Raw genomic sequence first — 23,821 nt, 5'->3', positions numbered from 1 at the left:
CAATCCTGCACAGCCAGAAGAGGACTGGCCACCCCTCAGAGCCTGGTACCTCTCTATGGTTCTTCCTAGGTTCTTACCGATACCATCCACTGCATCTTGCCTATGCCGTTCTGTACCATCACTCATTCATATATCTTTATGTACATATTATTTATCCCTTTACACTTGTGTGTATAAGGTAGTAGTTTTGGAATTGTTAGGTTAGATTACTTGTTGGTTATTACTGCATTGTCGGAACTAGAAGCACAAGCATTTCTCTACACTCTCATTAACATCTGCTAACCATGTGTATGTGACAAATAAATTTGATTTGATTTGATTCTTCCTCGGTTCCTGCCTTTCTAGAGTTTTTCCTAGCCACCGTGCTTCTACATCTGCATTGATTGCTGTTTTTTTAGGCTGGGTTTCTGTATAACACTTTGTGACATTTGCTGATGTGAAAAGGGCTTTATAAATACATTTGAATGATTGATTACTAGCTAACACACAGTATCGCCAACAAGACTCCCGCCTGCTGTACTAATAACCAGTAAACAGTGTCCTTCTCCGACAGCGCAATTTTTTCGCCCTGTTCGGTTATCGAAGGCAGGTGCTTGAAGTATGTTTTTTAAGATTTCGCGCACAAGAGCAATATATGCACCAGTAATGTTCAATTGGTTTGAGTAGCTAATCCTAGCCTCTGACTCATAAGTACCCGGGACCATTTCACTTTCACGCCTACATCTGAAAGAGACATGATGAGAGACATTGCATGAGATTAAGAGGATCTGCTTGAATAAAGGTAAGTAAAGTTAATTTAGTGCAACGTTCACGCTTCAGAGTATTCATGCCAGCTAACTTTGATCTAGCTACATAGCTAGCTAACGTTTGTGGAACTACACTTTCGGCTAGAAGTTAGCTAGCTAGCTGGCTAGCTAACGCAAGTTGGACAAGACAAACATATTGTCCTCCGTTATAACAAACTTCGCTATTTAGTTAATGTAATATGCGCATTTTCACTATGAATCACAAAGCTAGCTAGCCTAGTTGAAAGTTAGCTGAAGTTAGCACACGTGAGCTAACCAGCTAATCATCCTATCATACATAGATATCGTTACTAGTAGCCAACTGTCTAACTTAGCAAACGTTAAATGTGTAATTGTTTGCTAACTAAATCCGTGTGAATAAAAGCAGGTTGAGCTAACTAGCTATCCCGCTAACGACGTTACAAGCAACAGTTAGATAGCTAACTGCTAATAGCTTGTTCGCAACAGAACCGGGCCACCATCACTTGCTGATTTAGGCGAACTTTTTAAGCCAATAGTTAGTTATGTAGCGTGATAACGTTAGCTACTTTTATCAATTGAAACGGACCTTGATATGGCAAGGCTGACTACAAAAATGTATATTCAAACTAAAAATGAACAGTTAGCCTAAAATGTATTTCCTAGCAAGTTTATTCTAGCTAGCTAACATACTGTATCATTGAAATAGCTACATTGTAAATAGCTAGAATATTTCGTCCTTTCATGAGAAATATAAAGTTAGTTGAAACTGGCTAATTATCTTTAACTACTTCTGAGTTCAGCAATGCCCATTACACTATTATTTAATGTACATTTGTTCCGTGGATTTATAGATGGGAGGCCTGTGGACTGGCTATTAGAGAATACAGTAGATTTGTGTTTGTTGCTTCAGGTGTGGAATCAAATATTTTGTCCTACCACCACCTATTTATTGTACATCAAAGTACATTCTTAGTATCCCTCTATCTACCAGTGGGTGGCGCAATTTCACTATCAGCAACACGTTATTTTCATAAACTGCCTTTGGATTTAACAGTGTATATAATACAGATGTATAAATAAATAGACTAGGATCTGTCTTTGATTAGGTACGAAATAAACGTGTTATGCAGGCCTATGTCTAGACTCCACAACCTTGGAGACATGCCCTTTTATATCCTAATCAGACAGCAACACATGTTCTGAAAACACCAGCCTGAGAGTCTAGTAGGAAATCCAAACAAAAAGGCAATGACTGTCAGCTGCTACAGAATCAGAGTTCACAGGATGTCTACAATACAACAGTGAATAATCAGTGTGTCCTCGGTCCTTTTACATCCAGTCTGGCGTCAACCACCATCAACATATGAGAATAATCCATAACATTGAGTATCAAGTCTAGTGACTATCAACCCGCACCTTGAGTATCAAAAACACTGGAAATCAGGTTTCAAACAATTATGCTGCCTCAAGGTCACATTACGAAGTGATGGGTGATGTGCTGTTAGTCAACGGTAGGCAGGCTATAGACTAGCATCTGAATGGGAGGCGCGCTTTACGAGTTGAGATTGAGAGATAAAAATAGGTCCTTTTTAAATCACGGCCACAACTCTTTTTTTTTTTTTACGCGATTCTATTTAGAAATGTTATTTGTTGCACAATGACTGAGTTTACAAAAGCAGGTTTCACTCCATAGTCTACAGGCTTTTTGAGGAGCTACTGTTGCGCTGTCTGACAGGTGGTAGGTAGGCTATAGTCTCTGTATGCTGTGATATTTAAGATGCATGACGACTAACAAAAATACACACAAGCCAATTTAATTTCAAAATGTATGCAAATTGACCTGTAGACCGATAAAATGTATTCTCGCCGACCTAACACTGATTACCATCTCTCTACCCCCCCTCCCCAACAATTCATTCAGGACTCTCCGTAACCAATGTAGCATCTACATTAATGTAGAAGTGTTTAGAAACATTATATTCCTATATATATACAATAAAATGGACTTCATAATGACAACACATTATTTCTATTGGGCCACAATTCATCTGAAACACAACCAAAACAAACAGCAAATGCATCCAACAAGTTTGCAGAGTCACACACTTGATGTATTCATTGCGTGCAAGGAATACGGGACAAAATACTAAACATTTGACTACTTTAATACACATAAGTGAATTTTGCCCAATACTTTTGGTCCCCTTAAATGGGAGGGGCTATGTACAAAAAGTGCTGTAATTTCTAAATGGTTCACCCGATATGGATGATAATACACTCAAATTAAAGCTGACAGTCTGCACTTTAACCTCCATAGTCATTTAATAATGTCAAATCCAACGTGCTGGAGTACAGAGCCAAAACAACAACATGGGTCACTGTCCCAATACTTTTGCCGCTTACTGTAACACATCTCAGACACATCTATGGCATGTTAATATACCTTGCCTAATCGTCCTCTATGTTTGGGCTAGGCCATGTGTTAGGATTATTAATATCCTATGCAAGCAATGTTCTCACTATATAGATGGAGAATGGCGGTATCTGTGCAAACAGACCTCAGGTGAATGGGTCCAAAAATCTTTTTTTTTTTCTGGTTGTTTATCAAAGATTGCTGGCTAACTCGTCGATCCTGCTTTGTAACATACCCCTCAGGTTGTATCATTGCACCATTCCAACCATTCCCTCAAACCTGGTAAAATAAGGGTTAAAAATAATAATTTCAAAAACACTTGGGGGGAGGGGAATAAATCTCCTTTATCAGACGTGGCAGCTTCCCATCTGGACTATGATAATTACACGAAAGAAGGCCAAGGACTCTGGATTTAAGCCTAAACAAACGAGGACTAATCGAAAGACACCCTGCAGATGGTACATCTTGGAGGAGTTGGAGAGGAGCTAAAGTTTTTACATTTGTTCTTTTATCAGTAAGATTTATAATAACATTAGTAGTAGGTAGACAAATCAAATGGGTACTATGGTGCAGCAGGCAAATCAAATGGGTACTATGGTGCAGTAGGCAAATCAAATGGGTACTGTGGTGCAGTAGGCAAATCAAATGGGTACTGTGGTGCAGTAGGCAAATCAAATGGGTACTGTGGTGCAGTAGGCAAATCAAATGGGTACTATGGTGCAGCAGGCAAATCAAATGGGTACCGTGGTGCAGCAGGCAAATCAAATGGGTACCGTGGTGCAGTAGGCAAATCAAATGGGTACTGTGGTGCAGTAGGCAAATCAAATGGGTACTGTGGTGCAGTAGGCAAATCAAATGGGTACTGTGGTGCAGTAGGCAAATCAAATGGGTACTGTGGTGCAGTAGGCAAATCAAGTGGGTACCGTGGTGCAGCAGACTACCGCATATTACACACGGCAGAACTACATAAAAAAAAGCCCATAGATTTAAGAAGTATTTTGGTACATACAGTGCATTCAGAAAGTATTCAGACCCCTTGACTTTTTCCACATTTTGTTACGTAACAGCCTTATTCTAAAATGGATTAAATTGTTTTTCCCCCTCCAATCTACACACATACCCCATAATGACAATGCAAAAACAGGTTTAGATTTGCTAAAAATTCTATCAAATGAAATTACATTTACATAAGTATTCAGACCCTTTCTCAGTACTTTGTTGAAGCACCTTTGGCAGCAATTAATGACTTGTGTCTTCTTGGGTATGACGCTACAAGCTTGGCACACCTGTATTTGGGGAGTTTCTCCCACTCTTCTCGGCAGATCCTCTCAAGCTCTGTCAGGTTGGATGGGGAGCGTCGCTGCACAGCTATTTGCAGGTCTATCTAGAAATGTTAGATCGGGTTCAAGTCCGGGCTCTGGCTGGGCCACTCAAGGACATTCAGAGACTTGTCCCTTGGCCACTCCTGCGTTGTCTTGGCTGTGGGCTTAGGGTCGTTGTCCTGTTGGAAGGTGAAACTTTGCCCTAGTCTGAGATACTGAGCACTCTGGAGCATGTTTTCATGAAGGATCTCTCTGTATTTTTCTCCGTTCATCTTTGCCTCATTCCGGACTAGTCTCCCAGTCCCTGCCGCTGAAAAACATCCCCACAGCAGGATGCAGCCACCACCATGCTTCAACGTAGGGATGGTGCCAGGTTTCCTCCAGATGTAATGCTTGGCATTCAGGCCAAAGAGTTCAATCTTGGTTTCATCAGACCAGAGAATCTTGTTTCTCATGGTCTGAGAGTCTTTAGGTGTATTTTGGCAAACTCCAAATGGTCTATCATGTGCTTTTTACTGAGGAGTGGCTTCCGTCTACCATAAAGATCTGATTGGTGGAGTGCTGCAGAGATGGTTGTCCTTCTGGAAGGTTCTCCCATCTCAACAAAGGAACTCTGGAGGTCTTTCAGTGACCATCAGGTTCTTAGTTACCTCCCTGACAAAGGCCCTTCTCCCCTGTTTGCTCAGTTTGGCTGTGCGGCCAGCTCTATTAAGAGCCTTGGTTCCAAACTTTTTACATTTTAAGAATGATGAAGGCCACTGTGTTCTTGGGGACCTTCAATGCTGCAGACATTTTTTGGTACCCTTCCCCAGATCTGTGCCTCGACACAATCCTGTCTCGGAGCTCGACAGACTATTCCTTCGACCTTGTGGCATAGTTTTTGCTCTGTTATGCACTGTCAACTGTGGAACCTTTTATAGAGACAGGTGTTTTCCTTTCCAAATCATGTCCAATCAATTGAATTTACCACAGGTGGAGTCCAAGTTGTAGAAACATCTCTAGGATGATCAATGGAAACAGGATGCACCTGAGCCCAATTTCGAGTCTCCTAGCAAAGGGTCTAAACATTTAAGGTATTTCTGTTTTATTTTTTATAAATTTGAACAAATGTCTAAACAAGTTTTCACTTTCATATTATGGGGTAATGTGTGTAAATTTAGATATAATAAAAATAATAATATATATATTTTAGAATAAGGCTGAAAGTAACAGTGGGAAAAGTCAAGGGGTCCGACTACTCTCCGAATGCACTGTCTACTGCAAAATGAAACAAACTCTAGTAATCGGCTTTGAGTGTGGACAGTATTATTATGCACACTGTATGGACTGGTTCTTATATGCTACGCTCCAAACATTGATTGTGCAGGGCAGCTTACAGAATAGTTAGCTTACAATATATAGTGCATTTTTATTCGATTTTTCAATAGAAAATGTATATATTTTTTTATAATTAATAGGCTGACATGACCTTTTTATCTACAGAATATTTCACCACTGTGCTTTCCATCGCCACCTCTTGCTCTCCTTCATTCCTTTCTTGAGTGTGCAAAAAGAGGGGCTGTCAACAGTGAAATGTTTAGTTGTGGAAACATGTTAATATGATTGTTCACAGATTTCACTTGTTTATTTGTTGTGGCTTAAGGGGGGGCAGTCAACCTGATTTAACTCTAAAAAATAAATAAAAAATCTTTAATTGCTAAGCGAAAATTATTGTTCTGGCTAATGGGTTCCGGAAAGCAGTATTTAAACTCTGATGACAGCCCTGTTTCTGGTATCATCCTGTTTGTTTTTGCTCCAACCCCAGTTGTGGAACCTGATTCAGCCCTGAGCTATTTTCTATTTCTCAAGTGATGTTTTGGAAGTGCCAGTGCAGGGAGTAGTTATTTCAACTCAAATGTATTTTTAAAAAAATAAAGAAGATATTGGGCGTGGAAGGAACAATTTGGACAATGGAACAATGGATGGGAGTAGTAGAGCTAGGACTAACGCAACATGAGGTGAAATCTAGCCTCTTTCTCAAGTATCATGACATTGCATCAGAAAAGTATCCATAAACATTCTGGTGCTCGCCACAACTAACCTAGTCATTTCCTTTTGCAGGTGTAGCCTATTTTGCGAATCGTTTCTGACACAGGATAGGCCTAGATGAATCATTCTGGACCACATTTCACACTGTGTGCTTAGAGCTAACATGGTTCTTGTTGGCTGGATCCATTTGGGTGTATCAATCCACACCCAGTGTGTCAATAGCCCATGCTGAATTAAGTCTTATGTCACGCCTGGAACTCAACTGTTATTACTAAGTATCTGTCTATTGTGAAGTATCTCACCGTACAACGATTAGTAACCATCTCTATTGTTTACCTTATTACAATTATTAGCCTAATTATCTGTGACTGACCTATTCTGTTCTTGGAACAAGGCTAATAAAAAATATTTGTTAGTACTACTAGCCTGGGGCGACAGACCACGTGGTACAATAACTAGCTAGAAGTGGACTATGGGTCCAGGCTAGGACCAGGCTAGGTCCAGAGTCCAGGCTAGGTTGATGTTACCTGCTTTTAGTTTAGTTTCTCTGTCTTTCTACTGCACTGTTTTTTTTTTAGAGGGGAAGACTGCACTGTGAGTTGATCTTTTTTTGTTATTCTATTTGGTCTACTGCTTTATGGGGTTATAGAAAGGTTGGGTTATAGTATTGGTTATAGTATTGTCTTTTATAAGTCTAGTAGTATTCCTGGCAGGGTTATTATGTCATGTGTCTGGGATGGAGAATATGTCATCAAGTTCTGGTCAATTCTTCACTTGCTTGACCGGATCTATTTTTGTGTTACTTCATTGGCCTAGGTGTTTTCTGTCCTTTTTGAACAACAATGGAAACTTTATTCAGCACAGAGGAGGCTTTTTGGCACGAGAGAATTCGGCATGTGTGTACGTGCATGTGTAGAGAGGCGCAGGCTACAGCAAGTGTTTAGGACTTAGGCTTATCTACAGTAGTAGTGATGGGGGGAATTCATAGCTACGTATCGCAATATTATTTTGGACGATATTATATCGTTACTTTGACTCAAATTGTAAAAAATATTTGTTGTTGCCAGGTAGCCTTTGCTAGCTCTGGTTGGCTGTACCTGTGCCAAAAATCCAGTATTCATCCTGTAGCTTGTTCTCCATCTTTTTAAATAGTGAGCCAACGTGTTTTTAGTATGGTCGCACGATATATCGGTGAGCAGTTCACACCCAGTAAGTGTATGTCGTGAATCGCCCATAGATTTGTCCATATCGCCCAGCGCTAAGCTAGGTCTACTACTTGAAAGGATGGCTGATCAAGTGGTTATCTAAGACAAATACTGTGTCTGCCACTACAAGGAACTGGAAAGGCTGACAAATGATGCCAATCAATGCCTGCTTTTCATCCGTCACACTGAAAAGCAGTAGGAAGTAGGAAGAAGTGTTTGAGAAATGGTTTGAGAGTTCATCTATCATCCACCATCATTAAAGAGATGGGCTCTTGCAGTGTTGTCAAGAAACCCGTTGGTCTATAATTCACTGCTGATGTGTTGATACTGACATACTTATTGATTAGGTGGGGGGGAATTATGGTCATTGATTCCCAGACCTATGGTTGTCACGGTACCAGTATTGCAACACCACGAAGCATGATGCTTGAGTTTCCATGACAACAAAGCACACGACTGAACTCTATTGTCCTTAAAAACCTGCTGTTTTAAAATGATTGTGTGAAAAAAGGCCTTTTAGCTTGGGGGTGACAATGTTACAGAAAGCTGGGGTTTGCAACATTAGGGTGAAAAAACTTAGCTTCATTATCAATATATGGTTATAGGCCTTACATTTCCTATGAATCATTGATTTATCTGGGTTGAGATCATAGTCGGTCTGTGATTATGTTGGGCCCTGGCTGCCATCGAGGCAGGAAGCTTCAACCGTTCCCTCTCACCCAGCAGCCAATCAGGGCTCTCTTGAGTCGGATGAGGGAAGCCCCTCCTCCCCTCTACACTCTCTCTCTCTCTCGACAGGCTGCTGCTCCTTTGTCGGGCTAGGAGGAAGACCAGCTATCCTTTTTACAGTGAGCCTTTCAAATGATCCGAAGGGAAGGGAAGAGACTAAATAAAGGGGGGGAGAAGGATAGAGAGAGGGAGAGGAGTGGATCACGGAGTGGGCTGACCATGCGTCCAGGGCCTATAGCCAGAAACCCTCATGTGAGTCAAGGTGGCTTTTATCCTATTTTTTTCCCCCTCCTTGCCTGCTGCTGCTCCCCTCATCGCTAGGAAGCAGCCCTGGTCTTGTGACGACACTTCATTGGAAACAAGGGCAGTGTGTGTCAGAGGGGGGGGATTCTGGCTCGGAAGGCTGCGTTTTAGACAGGCAGACTCATTCTGATGCTATATTAGTTTCTTATGACCAATCGCATCAGCTCTTTTCACGTTGGATCTTTTTCAAAGCTGATCTGTTTGGTCATTAGACCAATTCGTGAAAAGACGATCAGAATTGGGCTGCCGATATAAGCGCAGCCTAAGAACCAACCCAGTGCAGGGAGGAAAATGCCTGGCTGGTATGTTAGCTTTTCAGTGAGACAGCCTGTAGACTAGGCCGGATATATGTGTCTGTGAAGAAATGTAGTGTGTGTGTGTGTGTGACAGAGGGAGAGAGATGCAGAGAAAGGAGGAGCTGATGAGAGACCAAGGAGTGGATGGATTGTTGTGATGAATGCATGGACTATCTGTTTAAATGCCTGGACTGACCAATTTGTCTCTGTTGTTATTCAACAAACCAAAGGATAAAGATTTAATTTCATGTTGCAGTTGACTGGGATTTTCCCATGTCTCTTGTATGAATGTGTGGGTAGTTGGCCAATGTTTGTTCATTGAAAAAAATGTGACGGTTTCTCTTCCGGTTGTCTGTGTAGCCTAGTCATTCTGAATACTTCTTAAATGGCTTTGAGAACATGTGAATGCGACATGTGAATGCGACATGTTCAACGGAGGTGTCTTTCATCACTCCACGTGTCACTGAATAAGAATGTGTTTGTCTCCAAGATTACATACCGCAATGTTCGGTTGTAGGCTAATGCATTGACGAGGCCGAACTTTTGACTCCTTATGTTAAGAATGTCACAACATTCGGGTCACTAGCTAAATCTTCTTCTTTTTTTTTATGATGGTCAGAGCGGTTCACGGGCTATACCTTGATATCCCAGGTGTATTGGGAAAAGGTCAGCTAGGTGTCTCGAGTATTTGTGGTCGTTTGGGATGCAGTGACTGTGCCTGAAAGTAGGCCCACTGTCTTGATCCTGTACTACATTAGTTATTTTGTTTACACCGGGTGTGAAGCCTCAAAACTATACTGTGGTGAGCAGCCTTGTTTTTTTTAGCCTGTCCTAGAGTTTTAAAATCATTTTCCGTGGAGAAGGCTTAATCGTGGGTCTGAGGAAACCCAAACTTAAATCTCAGTTTACATTTGATTTATTATCATCTGCTCCAAAGTTGACTACTTCAGGACCAAGTCTGGTACAGTCTGGTTGTCAACCACCTCCAGGAAGGTCCAGGCTGGGTTATTTGTTGACTCCTCTGTCAATATTAGCCCGTAGTTAACTAACGTTTACAGTCTTGTTCGTTTGGCAGCAGTTGTTTTAGGAGTCTGTTTGCCAGGGCGTTGGTAGAGCTGCGTTTGTACACTGCTGCTCTGCTGCTAGTTAATTATTACTTTACAGCTAGTGGAAGACCTCTCAATGTTCTCTAGTCTTAGTTCTATTGAAGGGGTGATTTAGTTTGGAACAATACAAATCGAATCCAATTTTAGTGGTCACATACACATGGTTAGCAGATGTTATTACGAGTAGCGAAATGCTTGTGCTTCTAGTTCCGACAGTGCAGCAATATCTAACAAGTAATCCAACAATTCCACAACTACCTAATACACATGCATCAAAGTAAAGGAATGGAATAAGAATATGTACATGTAAATACAGTGGAGCAAAAAAGTATTTAGTCAGCCACCAGTTGTGCAAGTTCTCCCACTTAAAAAGATGAGAGAGGCCTGTAATTTTCGTCATAGGTACACTTCAACTGACAGACAAAATGAGGGAAAAAAATCCAGAAAATTACATTGTAGGATTTTTAATGAATTTATTTGCAAATTATGGTGGAAAATAAGTATTTGGTCACCTACAAACAAGCACGATTTCTGGCTCTCACAGACCTGTAGGGGGGGGGGGCTTCTGTTTAATTTGATTTTAGCGTTTGACCAATCTTGAATACACAGCATAGCCTAGAGTAGGCTATATCAAGACTTTTCTTAATTGAGGTAATACTGAAGTAGATTCATAACATGTTCAGAAACATTCTGTAGTCAGGACGGCTTACAGAGTATGAAATGTTTTATTGACAAAGACGAGCAGAGACATGACAGGCGTCAAAGCAGGCAGCCATGACGGGGCACCCGGGAGAAAAGTACTAGACATCTGAAGTACATTTTCTCAAATCTCTTTTTAATACCTGTTTTTGTTATATGTGCCTGAAAGAAAAATGGTTACAGTAATCAAATGAAACATATCACAACAGTTTGAGTGTAGAGTTTCAATAAACCAGTAGACCATTTCTGGCTAAGCTTCCAGGTGACCAACTTAACCATGACATCAGTGTTGACATGAGACCACATGTACAGGTGGTTTGTTAGCGACGAGAGTGTCCAGCAGGGCCTTCTCTCTCAACCTTTTGGAGGAAACGCTCTGGATTCATACACAGACTGAATTAGTTTCAGAAACCAGCTGCAGGATGACCCCATATTTTATGATAACAGAGAAAGTATTTTGTTATTCAAAAGCCCATTGGACGTCACTGTCCATTTTGAGCTTACAAACCAAACACACAGAAGAATATTTATATGCAGTTGCGTTCGGAAAGTATTCAGACTATTATTACTATTTTTATTACTTTTAACTACTTTTACTTCACTACATTCACTAAGAAAATATTTTCCTTAGTCTTATTCCGTTTCCAGTAACCTTTTAACTTTTTTTTTTTGCTGACAAACCATGCATAATTATCGTTATGAAATCCCTTTATGGTCTATTGAACTCGATGGTTCAAATTGAGACTGCATCAACCGTGTCAACCTTATCTCCAGATATCATAAATCAATATGTGACTGTATAGATAGGTCTTTAGTACTCTATGTAAACATCTTCTTCTATGGGTTCTTATGTCTCCAAATATCTCAAACCCTTAACCTTAAGCATAATTCCTTATCTCACAATCAGTTGCTATCCTTAGGAGGCCATCTATCTAGATTATCATGTTTTGGCGGCATTAAAATCTCCACCCTCATATTACTTTGACCAGCGGAAATGTTGACAATTTTACTTATTGTCCTCTCATTGTCTCTAAATAAAAATAGATACTTGACTTGTAATTGGTAGCACAAGTATTCACCACAATGAATTGAATGTGGTTGACATCTACCAATCACATAATCCATGTCCCTGTGTTGTCTGCTTCGTCACAGTATATGATCCTTTTAAAGTTGATTTTTTTAAAGAATAATGACACCTGCTGACTGGTACTAAATGAAAGCCAAATATCATTAACCCATTGACGCTTCCAAAACCCCGTATCTGTGGAACCGGCATGAGTTCCTTGAATTAAATAAGTCGGCACTTACCTTTTTACAATGCAAAAATAAAGACTTCCTTTTCAAAATATGACAAATTCCGCTGGGAAAAAGACTATCACAGTGACTACATGTTTTTTCACCTTTAATTTAACTAAGCAGGTCAGTTAAGACATGTTTTTATTTACGATGACCGCCTACCTCGGCAAACCCTAACCCAGACGATGCTGGGCCAATTGTGCGCCGCCCTATGGGACTCCCGATCACGGCCGGTTGTGATACAGCCTGGAATCGAACCAGGGTCTGTAGTGACTCCTCTAGCACTGAGATGCAGTGCCTCAGACCGCTGCGCCACTCGGGAGTGTTCACATGAAACAGGTTCTCACAAAATGAAACGTTCTTGCCAGTTACAAATAAAACAGTCCTTTGCACAATGCAGGTAAAAACATTTTTTTTTTTTTTTGCCAATTGTAAATGAAATCTGACATTTGCGCCATGCATTGGTATTATGAATAGCCATCAAGCTAACATTAAGTGTCAGTGCGAATTGCCATAATTAAAAAAAAAAAAAACGAAAAACAAAGAATGCTCTTTCCTCACAAAATTGAACATTTTACCAGTTGCAAATAATATAAATCCTGCTGCACTCACTTGGTAAATCCAGTGTTTACAAACAGAGTAAAACAAGCTTATATTCTGGGCTCTGATGAGGTACGACAGTTGAACTTAGCTCATGAGGCATTTTACAAGTTATGCTCTTCAAGAATCAATGGGTATATATCATTAATTAAAGTCCAAAAACAGATGTCGCAACTGCAGATTCTAGCTTTAACATATATCCACCAGGCCACAACAGGACGAGGAGCATCGGACCTCATTGTTTTCAGCACAGCTTCTTTTTGCCTGACATTCCAGCATCTCAACTCTGAACACCATCGCTCTTTCTCTGCTCACCAGGAACTGTACTATCTGAGAATGCAGAGGATGAGAGAGAAGACTGACAAGATGGAGGAGAACAAAGCCACGAGGAAGCTGCGGGTGTGCGTGGCGACGTGTAACCGGGCGGACTACTCCAAGCTGGCGCCCATCATGTTTGGCATCAAGGCCAACCCTGATGAGTTTGAGCTGGAGGTGGTGGTGCTGGGATCCCATCTCATTGATGATTATGGGTGAGTTTGAGCTGGAGGTGGTGGTGCTGGGAGCCCATCTCATTGATGATTATGGGTGAGTTTGAGCTGAAGGTGGTGGTGCTGGGAGCCCATCTCATTGATGATTATGGGTGAGTTTGAGCTGAAGGTGGTGGTGCTGGAACTAGTTTTTCCCGATCCACTGAAATCACAACTATTTGCAAATGTTTTTACACTGACAGTCATTGTTTATTTGCACTCTGAGGAAAAAGTGTTAATTGAGTAATCATGTCTCAAGTTTGTTTCTGATTGCTTGATCTGACCAGGAAAAACTCCTGTCCTTCATGAGGACCATAATGAAAATGAGTCTGAATTTGTGTTTTTTTTGCCGTGACTATATTTCGTGTTTGTTCATTTCACTTAGTGGAATCAACTTGATGTGTTTTTAATTTGTCTAAAATGTGTTCTTTCATGAATGAAATGATTGGTTTTGACCACCTGTCCTCCTTTTAGCAACACGTTCCGGATGATCGAGCAGGATGACTTTGACATCGGCTCCAAGCTGCACACCATCGTGCGTGGGGAGGACGAGGCAGCCATGGTGGAGTCAGTGGGTCTGGCGCTGGTCAAGCTGCCAGATGTCCTCCACCGCCTCCGCCCCGACGTTCTGGTCGTCCACGGAGACCGCTTCGATGCCCTCGCCCTGGCAACGGCTGCCGCCCTGATGAACATTCGCATCCTGCACCTGGAGGGAGGAGAGGTGAGGGGATGGAGGAAGTGATGTCATGTAAGGTTTTTCAGGATGTAGGGCATATCTGTGTTGGGAGCTGAATATAACTAGATTAAATTATTGGTTGGCTCCCTCCACTTGTAGTTACCTGGTATTTGATATAGGACGTTTTTGAACTGTCGTTTTGTGTATTTTAGTTACTATTTACTGAGTGATTACCATAAAAAAATAACGAGGCTACCAAAAATACACAGAAGTCCTGGACACCAAAGAAGGCAACATAACAGAGATAATGATGGTCTTGGTTCAATAAAAACAACTATTTGTTCCCTAAGGGAAATAGCAGTGCTTCAGACAACGAACCGTCACAGAGACAATAAACAGACTTTTACCCTGATGTCTGATCCTTTCCCATCCCAGGTGAGTGGCACCATCGACGACTCCATCCGCCACGCCATCTCCAAGCTGGCCCACTACCACGCCTGCTGCACCCGCACCGCCGAACAGCACCTCATCGCCATGTGTGAGGACCACACTCGCATCCTGTTGGCCGGCTGCCCCTCCTATGACAAGCTGCTGGCCGCCCATCACCGTGACGACTACATGGACATCATCAGGAACTGGCTCGGTACGTGTAGTAGTAACCTATCCTTCATCCCTAAATCAGTGGTGTTCCAACTTTTTCAGCAGGGAACGCAGTTCAATGCGGCATACCAGACTAATAGCCAGGATCCAGGGCCCAGAGTTTTTCCTGGTCAGGCAGGGAATAACAACCTCTGCTGTCAGTGTCATGCATCTTGCAACCAAACTAAAACAGCTACAGTTTCTGCACAGCACCAGCTTTGAACTCCTATTTGAATATGCAGAGACCTCTTGGTCGGAAATAGTACTGACCTTGATGGCCTAGTCCACTACAGTTACCTGGACTGAGGACAGTGATGGCGTTTTAGGTTTCATGGCCTGCCTTTACATCGCCATGGTGACAAGGTCGCTGTGTCTTTGTCATAGAGCTATAACTAACGTTGGCTGACATTACACCCAACATGAACCCACTAGCATTTCAAACATGCACTCGTCAAATGACGCACAACACTTCAGAAACGGCATTTGAAAAGTCAGTCAGCATCCCAACAACTTGTCTTCTCAAGATACTGGTAACGCACCCTGACTTGGAGCGTGAGTAGGCGGTGCCCTGGAGTGCGTCCATGTGACCTGATTGGTTGGAATGAGGTGGAGGCTTGAGTAAAAGGGTGATTGACAAGCCTGCAGGCCAATCGGGTTGAAAGAGCCAGCCTTTTCATTACAACCTTTAGGACAGTGGTATAGTACATATTAGAGGTTGACCGATTTATGATTTTTCAATACCGATTTAATCGGCCGATTTTAAAATGTTAAAAAATTGAACGATTTGTAATAATGACAATTACAACAATACTGAATGAACACTTATTTTAACTTAATATAATAAATCAATAAAATCAATTTAGCCTCAAGTAAATAATGAAACATGTTCAATTTGGTTTAAATAATGCAAAAACAAAGTGTTGGAGAAGAAAGCACATATTGCACATTTACTATGTAAGAAAGCTAACGTTTCAGTTCCTTGCTCAGAACATGAGAACATATAAAAGCTGGTGGTTCCTTTTAACACGAGTCTTCAATATTCCCAGGTAAGAAGTTTTAGGTTGTAGTTATTATAGGAATTATAGGACTATTTCCCTCTATACCATTTGTATTTCATTAACCTTTGACTATTGGATGTTCTTATAGGCACTTTAGTATTGCCAGTGTAACTGTATAGCTTCCATCCCTCTAGTTAGCGCGCGCTAACTAGCTAGCCATTTCACTTCGGTTGCACCAGCCTCATCTCGGGAGTTAATAGGCTTGAAGTCATAAACAGCGCAATGCTTGACGCACAACGAAGAGCTGCTGGCAAAACGCACAAAAGTGCTGTTTGAATGAATCTTTAAGCGCCTGCTTCTGCCTACCACCGCTCAGTCAGATACTTGTATGCTCAGTCAGATTATATGCAACGCAGGACACGCTAGATAATATCTAGTAATATCATCAACCATGTGTAGTTAACTTGTGATTATGATTGATTGTTTTTTATAAGATAAGTTTAATGCTAGCTTGCAACTTACCTTGGCTTACTGCATTCGCGTAACAGGCAGTCTCCTTGTGGAGTGCAACGAGAGAGAGGCAGGTCGTTATTGCGTTGGACTAGTTAACTGTGAGGTTGCAAGATTGGATCCCCCGAGCTGACAAGGTGAAAATCTGTCGTTCTGGCAATGAACAAGGCAGTTAACCCACCGTTCCTAGGCCTTCATTGAAAATAAGAATGTGTTCTAACTGACTTGCGTAGTTAAATAAAGGTAGAATTATTATTATACATTTTTTAATCGTCGCAAAAATACCGATTTCCCATTGTTATGAAAACTTGAAATCAGCCCTAATTAATCGACCATTCCTATGAATCGGTCGACCTCTAGTACATATAGTACAGTGATTTGTGAAAGATGTGGAAAATGTGTTATAAGAATGTTGTTAAATCAGTTCATAGATTTCTGGGGCTTTTCGCTAGTCCCTACGGGGCAGAAGGAACAGTGGTAGCAGTAGACTGTTGGCTTCCCTCTGTTCAGAAAGTACTAGAATGCTGAGAATGTTCTAAATGACATCCACAGGAGACAATGTGAAGGAGCACGACTACATCGTGGCCCTGCAGCACCCGGTCACCACCGACATCAAGAACTCCATCAAGATCTACGAGCTGATGTTGGACGCCCTCATCTCCTTCAACAAGAAAACACTCGTCCTCTTCCCCAACATAGACGCAGGTCAGTGGTGATTGTTTTCTTTTTTTCTCCCCCCCTGTCTCCCTTTCCTTATTTCTCTCCTCTTTGCCCCGTCATATTACGCAACCACACACACAGATTGTGGAGCTGGAGGTACAGTGTCAGCCCTCCCTTGGTCAATAGTGTGGGAAGGCTGCTCTGTTGAAGGTATTTGCTTATCTAGTTCAGCTGCAATCCTTCAGTCTGTCTCATGATTAGGGCTAGGACTGGTTTGAAGGGCGTAGAACTTCCTCAGAAAGAATAAGAAACCAAGTGACCAGTACTTAAAATCCAACAAAACACTACTGCAAAACATGACATGGCTAGAGTTGAATCTCCGACTGTAGACTGTGTAGGAGTCGGTTAAATTAGACATCCCGCAGTCTTCACTGTTCTGTCTTGTAACCCCTGACAACCCCTGTCCCGTCTCCGTGATGACTCCAACAGGAAGTAAGGAGATGGTGCGCGTGATGAGGAAGAAGGGCGTGGAGCAGCACCCTAACTTCCGGGCGGTGAAGCACGTGCCGTTCGAGCAGTTCATCCAGCTGGTGTGTCACGCTGGGGCCATGATCGGCAACAGCAGCTGTGGTGTCCGAGAGGCCGGGGCCTTCGGGACCCCCGTCATCAACCTGGGGTCCAGGCAGACTGGGAGAGAGACTGGTGGGTGGGTCTACTGAAGTCCATCACCATTTACCAGGTGGTCTAGAATCATGGGTTTCGTCCAAAATGGCACCCTATTCCCTTAAGTGCTTGAATATGGGCCCTGGTCAAAAGTAGTGCACTAAATGGAGAATGGTGTGCCATTATGGAGGCAACTGTGGCCTCCATTTGGAGCAGACCAGGGGGCCTACTTGTGGTTACCAGTGTTACCTTTTCATTATAAATTTCATGGTATAGTTCTTAATTGATGGCTTTGCCAGTATGAGTGTTTGGCGATTTGCTTTGTTGTCATTCTTCCAGTCGTCCCATTACGAATGCTTATAGGATGTTGAGCTGTATTTTCTATTCCCAGGTGAAAACGTCCTCCATGTCCGTGACGCAGACACTCAGAATAAGATCTACCATGCCCTGGAGCTGCAGTTTGGGAAGAGATACCCCTGGTAAGCATCATCGCATAACCTCTAGAAAAGGGGTTATTACAGGGTTATAACAAGGTGCAACAGGGAGACATCACCCAGCACAGAAGCAGAGAAAATGTCTAACTGGCCTCTTGGAGACAGGGCCTTTTATATCCTAATCAGACAGCACCAAATGTTCTGGAAACACCAGGCCGAGAGGCTTATTGAAAGACAAAACAAAAGTGAATTTTTCAGCTGCTACAGAATCCGTGTCAACAGGATTGTCATCAATACAACAGTGAAATAATCAGTGTGACCTCGGTCCTTGTACATCCAGTCTGGCGTCAACCACCATCAACAGATATGACAATAATCCATAACGTTCAGTATCAAGTCTAGTGACCATCAACCTGCACCTTGAGTATCACAATCAGAACACTGGAAAGTGTGTATTACAGAACCTCTGAACTGAACTTAAAGGTCAACTACCCCTTAGAACCAACGTATTTGGTTTTAAATGGCCTATGTGGCATTGATACGAGTCAAACATTCATTCTAGTGTCAAAATTGATTACAAAGTGCAAAATAGGATAATTTTGGTCAAAGTCCGTCTCTTCCAAAACTGAGTTTATCGCGACATACTGGAGAGTTGGGGATGGATTACGATCTTGCCCAGTACACTCTAACAGAAGAGAAACAGCAGTGCTGATTGTGCTCTATCCAATCGTAGCAGCCAGAACCTCCCAGACAGTGAGACGGGCCTGCCCATTACTCAGCACCTCAGACTTGTTTATGTAAGAGAACATGTCGCCAATGTTATGTTGAAATAACCCTTGGCCCTAAGCCCTTTTTATAGAGTGGCCACTTGCTGATGTGTTTCTTAGTGTCAATCACTTGAGTCTGCCACTTATTTGGCCAAAATGAGAATTGATACGATCAGAGTGCACTTGTATCCCAACTGGAACATAGTGTCCCCCCACAGCCTGTTTTGTAACATCATTCCCTATTAAACACTGCCAGACAGGCACACTCTGGTAATGGTGGGAAAGTTGTAAAAAGCAAAACCTCGCCAGTGACTTGATTAAGCTGATTGTGGCCTGGCTGTTCAATGTGCCTGACGGCTACTATTTTCTAGCTTCATTGACACAGAGTTGGAACTTAGCTAGCTAGCTTAGCTAGCTAGCTAGTGATTTTTAAGGCACTGATAAACAGCGTGTAGCTTGTGCTTTATTTACCATGGTTTGACAGCTTGCAGATGATGAAGTTGTAGACACGTTGTTGTTCTCAGAAGTCAGTCCCAAGCGCGTAGCCACTCGATAAACTAGTCAGTGCCCAGCAGAGAACTGATCATGCACATTTTGTTTACTTGAGAAATACTGCACCAAACACCTTTTAGCTAGATGTCAACTTGTGCGACTAAGACCTTCTCTGCAAAAACTTCTAAATAAATGACAGATTAATTCCTACTATTTAAATATTTTGAGGAAGTGGCTATGTTGTTTCTATGGCTACTCGGGAGGGATAAACAACAGTACCTGCCACGGTACAATTAAGCAATATGGCCGGAGGGGTTGCGGTATATGGCCAATATACCACAGCTAAAGGCTGTTCTTAAGCATGACGCAACGCCGAGTGCCTGGATACAGCCCTTAGCCGTGGTATATTGGCCATATACCACAAACCCATGAGGTGCCTTATTGCTATTATAAACTGGTTACCAACATAATTAGAGCAGTAAAAATCCATGTTTTGTCATACCCGTGGTATATGATCTTATACCACAGCTGTCAGCCAATTCGAGGCTTGAACCAACCAGTTTATAATATGAAAACATTACACACCCGCATCAAACCACAACTCATTTGGCTTCAGTCATGGCCGCTAGCATTTCTTAATAAGCAATCATCAAAACGAGGCCAAATCAGTGCAGTCACCCTTTAAGTCATCTACTTATACCTTTTTTTTAAATAAAAAACATAACATATTTATTCGCGGCAGCATTGGCTCTTTCAGTGTTTGTTATAACTGAGATTTGGTCTACAAGCTAAAATCCTCTATTTTCATAGTAACCATCAAATTGCAATTTTTCATAGAACGGAAATCTTACCAAAATTTCCCTCTTCATCTTGTGTGATTCCCCCATCCCCCCCGCCCTCTTCTTCATCCTGTGTGACCCCCCCTCAGCTCGAAGATCTACGGCGACGGGAACGCGGTGCCTCGCATCCTGAAGTTCCTGCAGACCATCGACCTTGATGAGCCGCTGCAGAAGACCTTCTGCTTCCCCCCCGTCAAGGAGTGGGACATCTCCCAGGACATCGACCACATCCTGGAGACTCAGAGCGCCCTAGCCGTCGACCTGGGGGGGACCAACCTCCGCGTGGCCATCGTCAGCATGAGGGTACGGTGGTAGGGGTGAGGGGGGGGTTGGAGAGGGGGGTGCGTGAGTTGAGGGTTACGCCGCATGTTCAATGATATTATTATTTATTATTATCTTATTAGTCGTGATTGGTTAAAACCATAAATCATCTTCCTGGTTGTCCATCAGCAAAATGAACATACAGTACATTACACTATCCATCTTCTCACACTGCCGTGTGCTTCCAAGATTTCTATCTAACCATCCATGTGTGTTCATTATCCCTCTACACCCAACTAGTTCAGGTTTGTGATGGATATGGATGGATACCCATAACCACCAAAGATGGAACTAGAAAAGTTGCAGATAAAAAGATGATGTACAGTTGAAGTCAGAAGTTTACATGCACTAAGGTTGGAGTCATTAAAACTCGTTTTTCAACCACTCCACAAATTTCTTGTTAACAAACTATAGTTTTGGCAAGTCGATTAGGACATTACTTTGTGCATGACACAAGTCATTTTTCCAACAATTGTTTACAGACTGATTATTTCACTTAAGCCACTGTATCACAATTCCAGTGGGTCAGATGTTTACATACACTAAGTTGACTGTGCCTTTAAACAGCTTTGGAAATTCCAGAAAATGTCATGGCTGTAGAAGCTTCTGATAGGCTAATTGACATCATTTGAGTCAATTGGAGGTGTACCTGTGGATGTATTTCAAGGCCTACCTTCAAACTCAGTGCCTCTTTGCTTGACATCATGGGAAAATCCAAATAAATCCGCCAAGACCTCAGAAAAAAAATTGTAGACCTCCACAAGTCTGGTTCGTCCTTGGGAGCAATTTCCAAATGCCTAAAGATACCACATTCATCTGTACAAACAATAGTACACAAGTATAAACACCATGGGACCACGTAGCCGTCATACCGCTCAGGAAGGCAATGTGTTCTGTCTCCTAGAGATTAACGTACTTTGGTGTGAAAAGTGCAAATCAATCCCAGAACAACAGCAAAGGACCTTGTGAAGATTCTGGAGGAAACCGGTACAAAGTATCTATATCCATAACCTGAAAGGCCGCTCAGCAAAGAAGAAGCCATTACTCCAAAATCGCAATAAAAAAGCCAGACTACGGTTTGCAACTGCACATGGGGACAAAGATCGTATTTTTTGGAGAAATGTTCTCTGGTCTGATGAAACAAAAACAGAAATGTTTGGCCATAATGACCATTGTTATGTTTGGAGGCAAAAGGGGAATGCTTGCAAGCCAAAGTACACCATCCCAACTGAGAAGCATAGGGGTGGCAGCATCATGTTGTGGGGGTGCTTTGCTGCAGGAGGGACTGGTGAACTTCACAAAATCGATGGAATCATGAGGAAGGGAAATTATGTGGATATATTAAAGCAACATATTAAGACATCAGTCAGGAAGTTAAAGCTTGGTCGCAAATGGGTCTTCCAAATAAAGAATGACCCCAAGCATACTTCCAAAGTTGTGGCAAAATGGCTTAAGGACAACAAAGTCAAGGTATTGGAGTGGCCATCACAAAGCCCTGTAGAAAACCTATAGAAACCTATAGAAAATTGTGGGCAGAACTGAAAAGACGTGTGTGAGCAAGGAGGCATAGAAACCTGACTCACTTACTCCAGCTCTGTTAGGAAGAATGGGCCAAAATGCTCCCAACTTATTGTGGGAAGCTTGTAGAAGGCTACCCGAAACGTTTGACTCAAGTTTAAATTGTTTAAGCCAGTGCTACCAAATACTAATTGAGTGTATGTAAACGTCTGAACCACTGGGAATGTGATGAAAGAAGTAAAAGCTGAAATAAATCATTCTCTTTACTATTATTCTGACATTTCACAGTCTTAAAATAAAGTGGTGATCCTAAGACCGGGAATGTTTACCAGGATTAAATGTCAGGAATTGTGAGAAACTTGAGTTTAAATGTATTTGGCTAAGGTGTATGTAAACTTTCGACTTCAACTGTACCATACCAAGGTGGCGTGATGTACAATCTGTTCTAGACCTACGCATATTTTGTGACGTTGCACTTCTCATGGAATAAGCCTGAGGCCTGTACCATTTCTAGCCTTTTTTAGCCTGACCAACCTTCCTCTGATCAAGCCATGAACTGTCTGTCCCTCTCCATCTTTGGAGGATGCATGAACTCAAAGACTTGGCCTCCTATTGGTTGACCTCCTATTGGTTGACCTAACTACAGCTAGGCTACTCATGATGTATTGCTTGTTTATTTTTTGAAGTGCTTTCAGGTGACGAAAAGCGCTTAAAGTAATGTAATTTATTATTTGTCACAGGCATGCGTATTGTCTAAAACGTATTTTTGTCAGTGAGTAAGTTGGAGATGAACACAAACGTCAACAGTGAGAAGTCACCTTCTAACCATTAGTTCTGAAGTCGGAGATTAGAATGTCAACCGTCAACCGACCATTCTTTAGCCTAACGGAAGTCATCTTAAACACACACTTTTTCTATTAGGCCCCGATTAGGCCCCATTTTGATTTAGGATTTGACTTTACGTGAGAACCACCATGAGCATCTGCCGGCTCAGATGAAAGCGGCTGTCAGTTATAGCATTCTTCTGAGACGCTGATATTTAATTAAATCGCTGACTACAGACAAGCACTGACTTGTCAACCACACTGCTTGTGTGGCCTTCCTTATCAAATAATGTACCAAATGTACTTATGGGTTGATTGTGTTGGAACAAGTGGATTGATTTGCATGAATTATATTTGTGGGCAACCATTTTAAAACTTTGTGGTTCTCTGTGGCTCAGTTGGTAGAGCAAGGCACTTGTATGGTTGTGGGTTCGAGCTCTGCTGGGGCCACCAATAGTGATGCATACAAGGGTGACTAAGTCGCTTCGGATAAAATCGTCTCCTAAATGGCAAATACTTTATTTTATATATGGGCAACAATTAAATAACATTTAATATTTAAAGAACATTTTATTTGAAATATTATTGTATTGGTCTGATTTTTATACGTATTTTTAATTGTAGGGTAAGATAGTGAAGAAGTACACCCAGGCGAACCCCAAAACCTACGAGACGAGGATGGAGCTGATACTGAAGATGTGTATGGAGGCAGTCATTGATGCTGTCCATCTCAACTGCCGGATTCTGGGAGTGGGTATGTGGCTTTCTCTCCTTCATGAAATGTCCCTTTTTATGTTTTGATTTGCACTTTGAATATGGCAACATTTGCTTATGTGAATCTGTCAAGAAGCACATTGTTGGGTGGGGCTTGCAATTGAACCATTTCATTGTACTTGAGCATGTGTCAAATAACTGAACTTTATTAAATGTTTATAAATGCGTAAACGTCACAATCCTCTTGCCCCAATTATTTGTGCTCAACGACAATAAATACGCTTCAAAGTCTGCATAGACCCTAGTTCTCACTATATAATAATTTTAACGTTTTAGTAATTTCGCAGACAGACAATCTTATCCAGAGCGACTTAATGCATTCATCTTATGGTAGCTAGGTGAGACAACCACGTATCACGGTCTTAGTAAGTACATTTTTCCTCAATAAAGAAGTGGTCAGTAGCTAGTAGGAAAA

General features: G+C 41.8%; 1 protein-coding gene across 4 annotated transcripts in view; it reads left to right on the top strand.

The window, feature by feature from the left end:
• The first annotated feature begins 458 nt into the window (after window positions 1-458).
• LOC112231842 (bifunctional UDP-N-acetylglucosamine 2-epimerase/N-acetylmannosamine kinase) overlaps window positions 459-23,821 on the top strand; it is a 29,289-nt gene continuing 5,926 nt past the window's right edge. The window contains exons 1-9 of one of the 4 annotated variants that reach the window (XM_042311855.1): window positions 459-781; window positions 13,083-13,294; window positions 13,766-14,012; window positions 14,403-14,610; window positions 16,667-16,819; window positions 17,264-17,476; window positions 17,829-17,916; window positions 20,059-20,272; window positions 23,257-23,386. In XM_042311855.1, coding sequence (XP_042167789.1) covers window positions 13,101-13,294; window positions 13,766-14,012; window positions 14,403-14,610; window positions 16,667-16,819; window positions 17,264-17,476; window positions 17,829-17,916; window positions 20,059-20,272; window positions 23,257-23,386 — 1,447 coding nt within the window. In that variant the 5' untranslated portion in view covers window positions 459-781; window positions 13,083-13,100. Of the gene's footprint in view, window positions 782-7,026; window positions 7,125-8,540; window positions 8,717-13,082; window positions 13,295-13,377; window positions 13,405-13,765; window positions 14,013-14,402; window positions 14,611-16,666; window positions 16,820-17,263; window positions 17,477-17,828; window positions 17,917-20,058; window positions 20,273-23,256; window positions 23,387-23,821 lie in introns of those variants that run through there. The other 3 variants (XM_042311856.1, XM_042311854.1, XM_042311857.1) reach the window with 3 other exon arrangements.

Source organism: Oncorhynchus tshawytscha, linkage group LG34, assembly GCF_018296145.1.
Source record: "Oncorhynchus tshawytscha isolate Ot180627B linkage group LG34, Otsh_v2.0, whole genome shotgun sequence".
Taxonomy (NCBI): domain Eukaryota; kingdom Metazoa; phylum Chordata; class Actinopteri; order Salmoniformes; family Salmonidae; genus Oncorhynchus; species Oncorhynchus tshawytscha.
The sequence above is the reverse complement of the archived record's forward strand: the minus strand, read 5'-3'. Positions and strand labels throughout refer to the sequence as shown.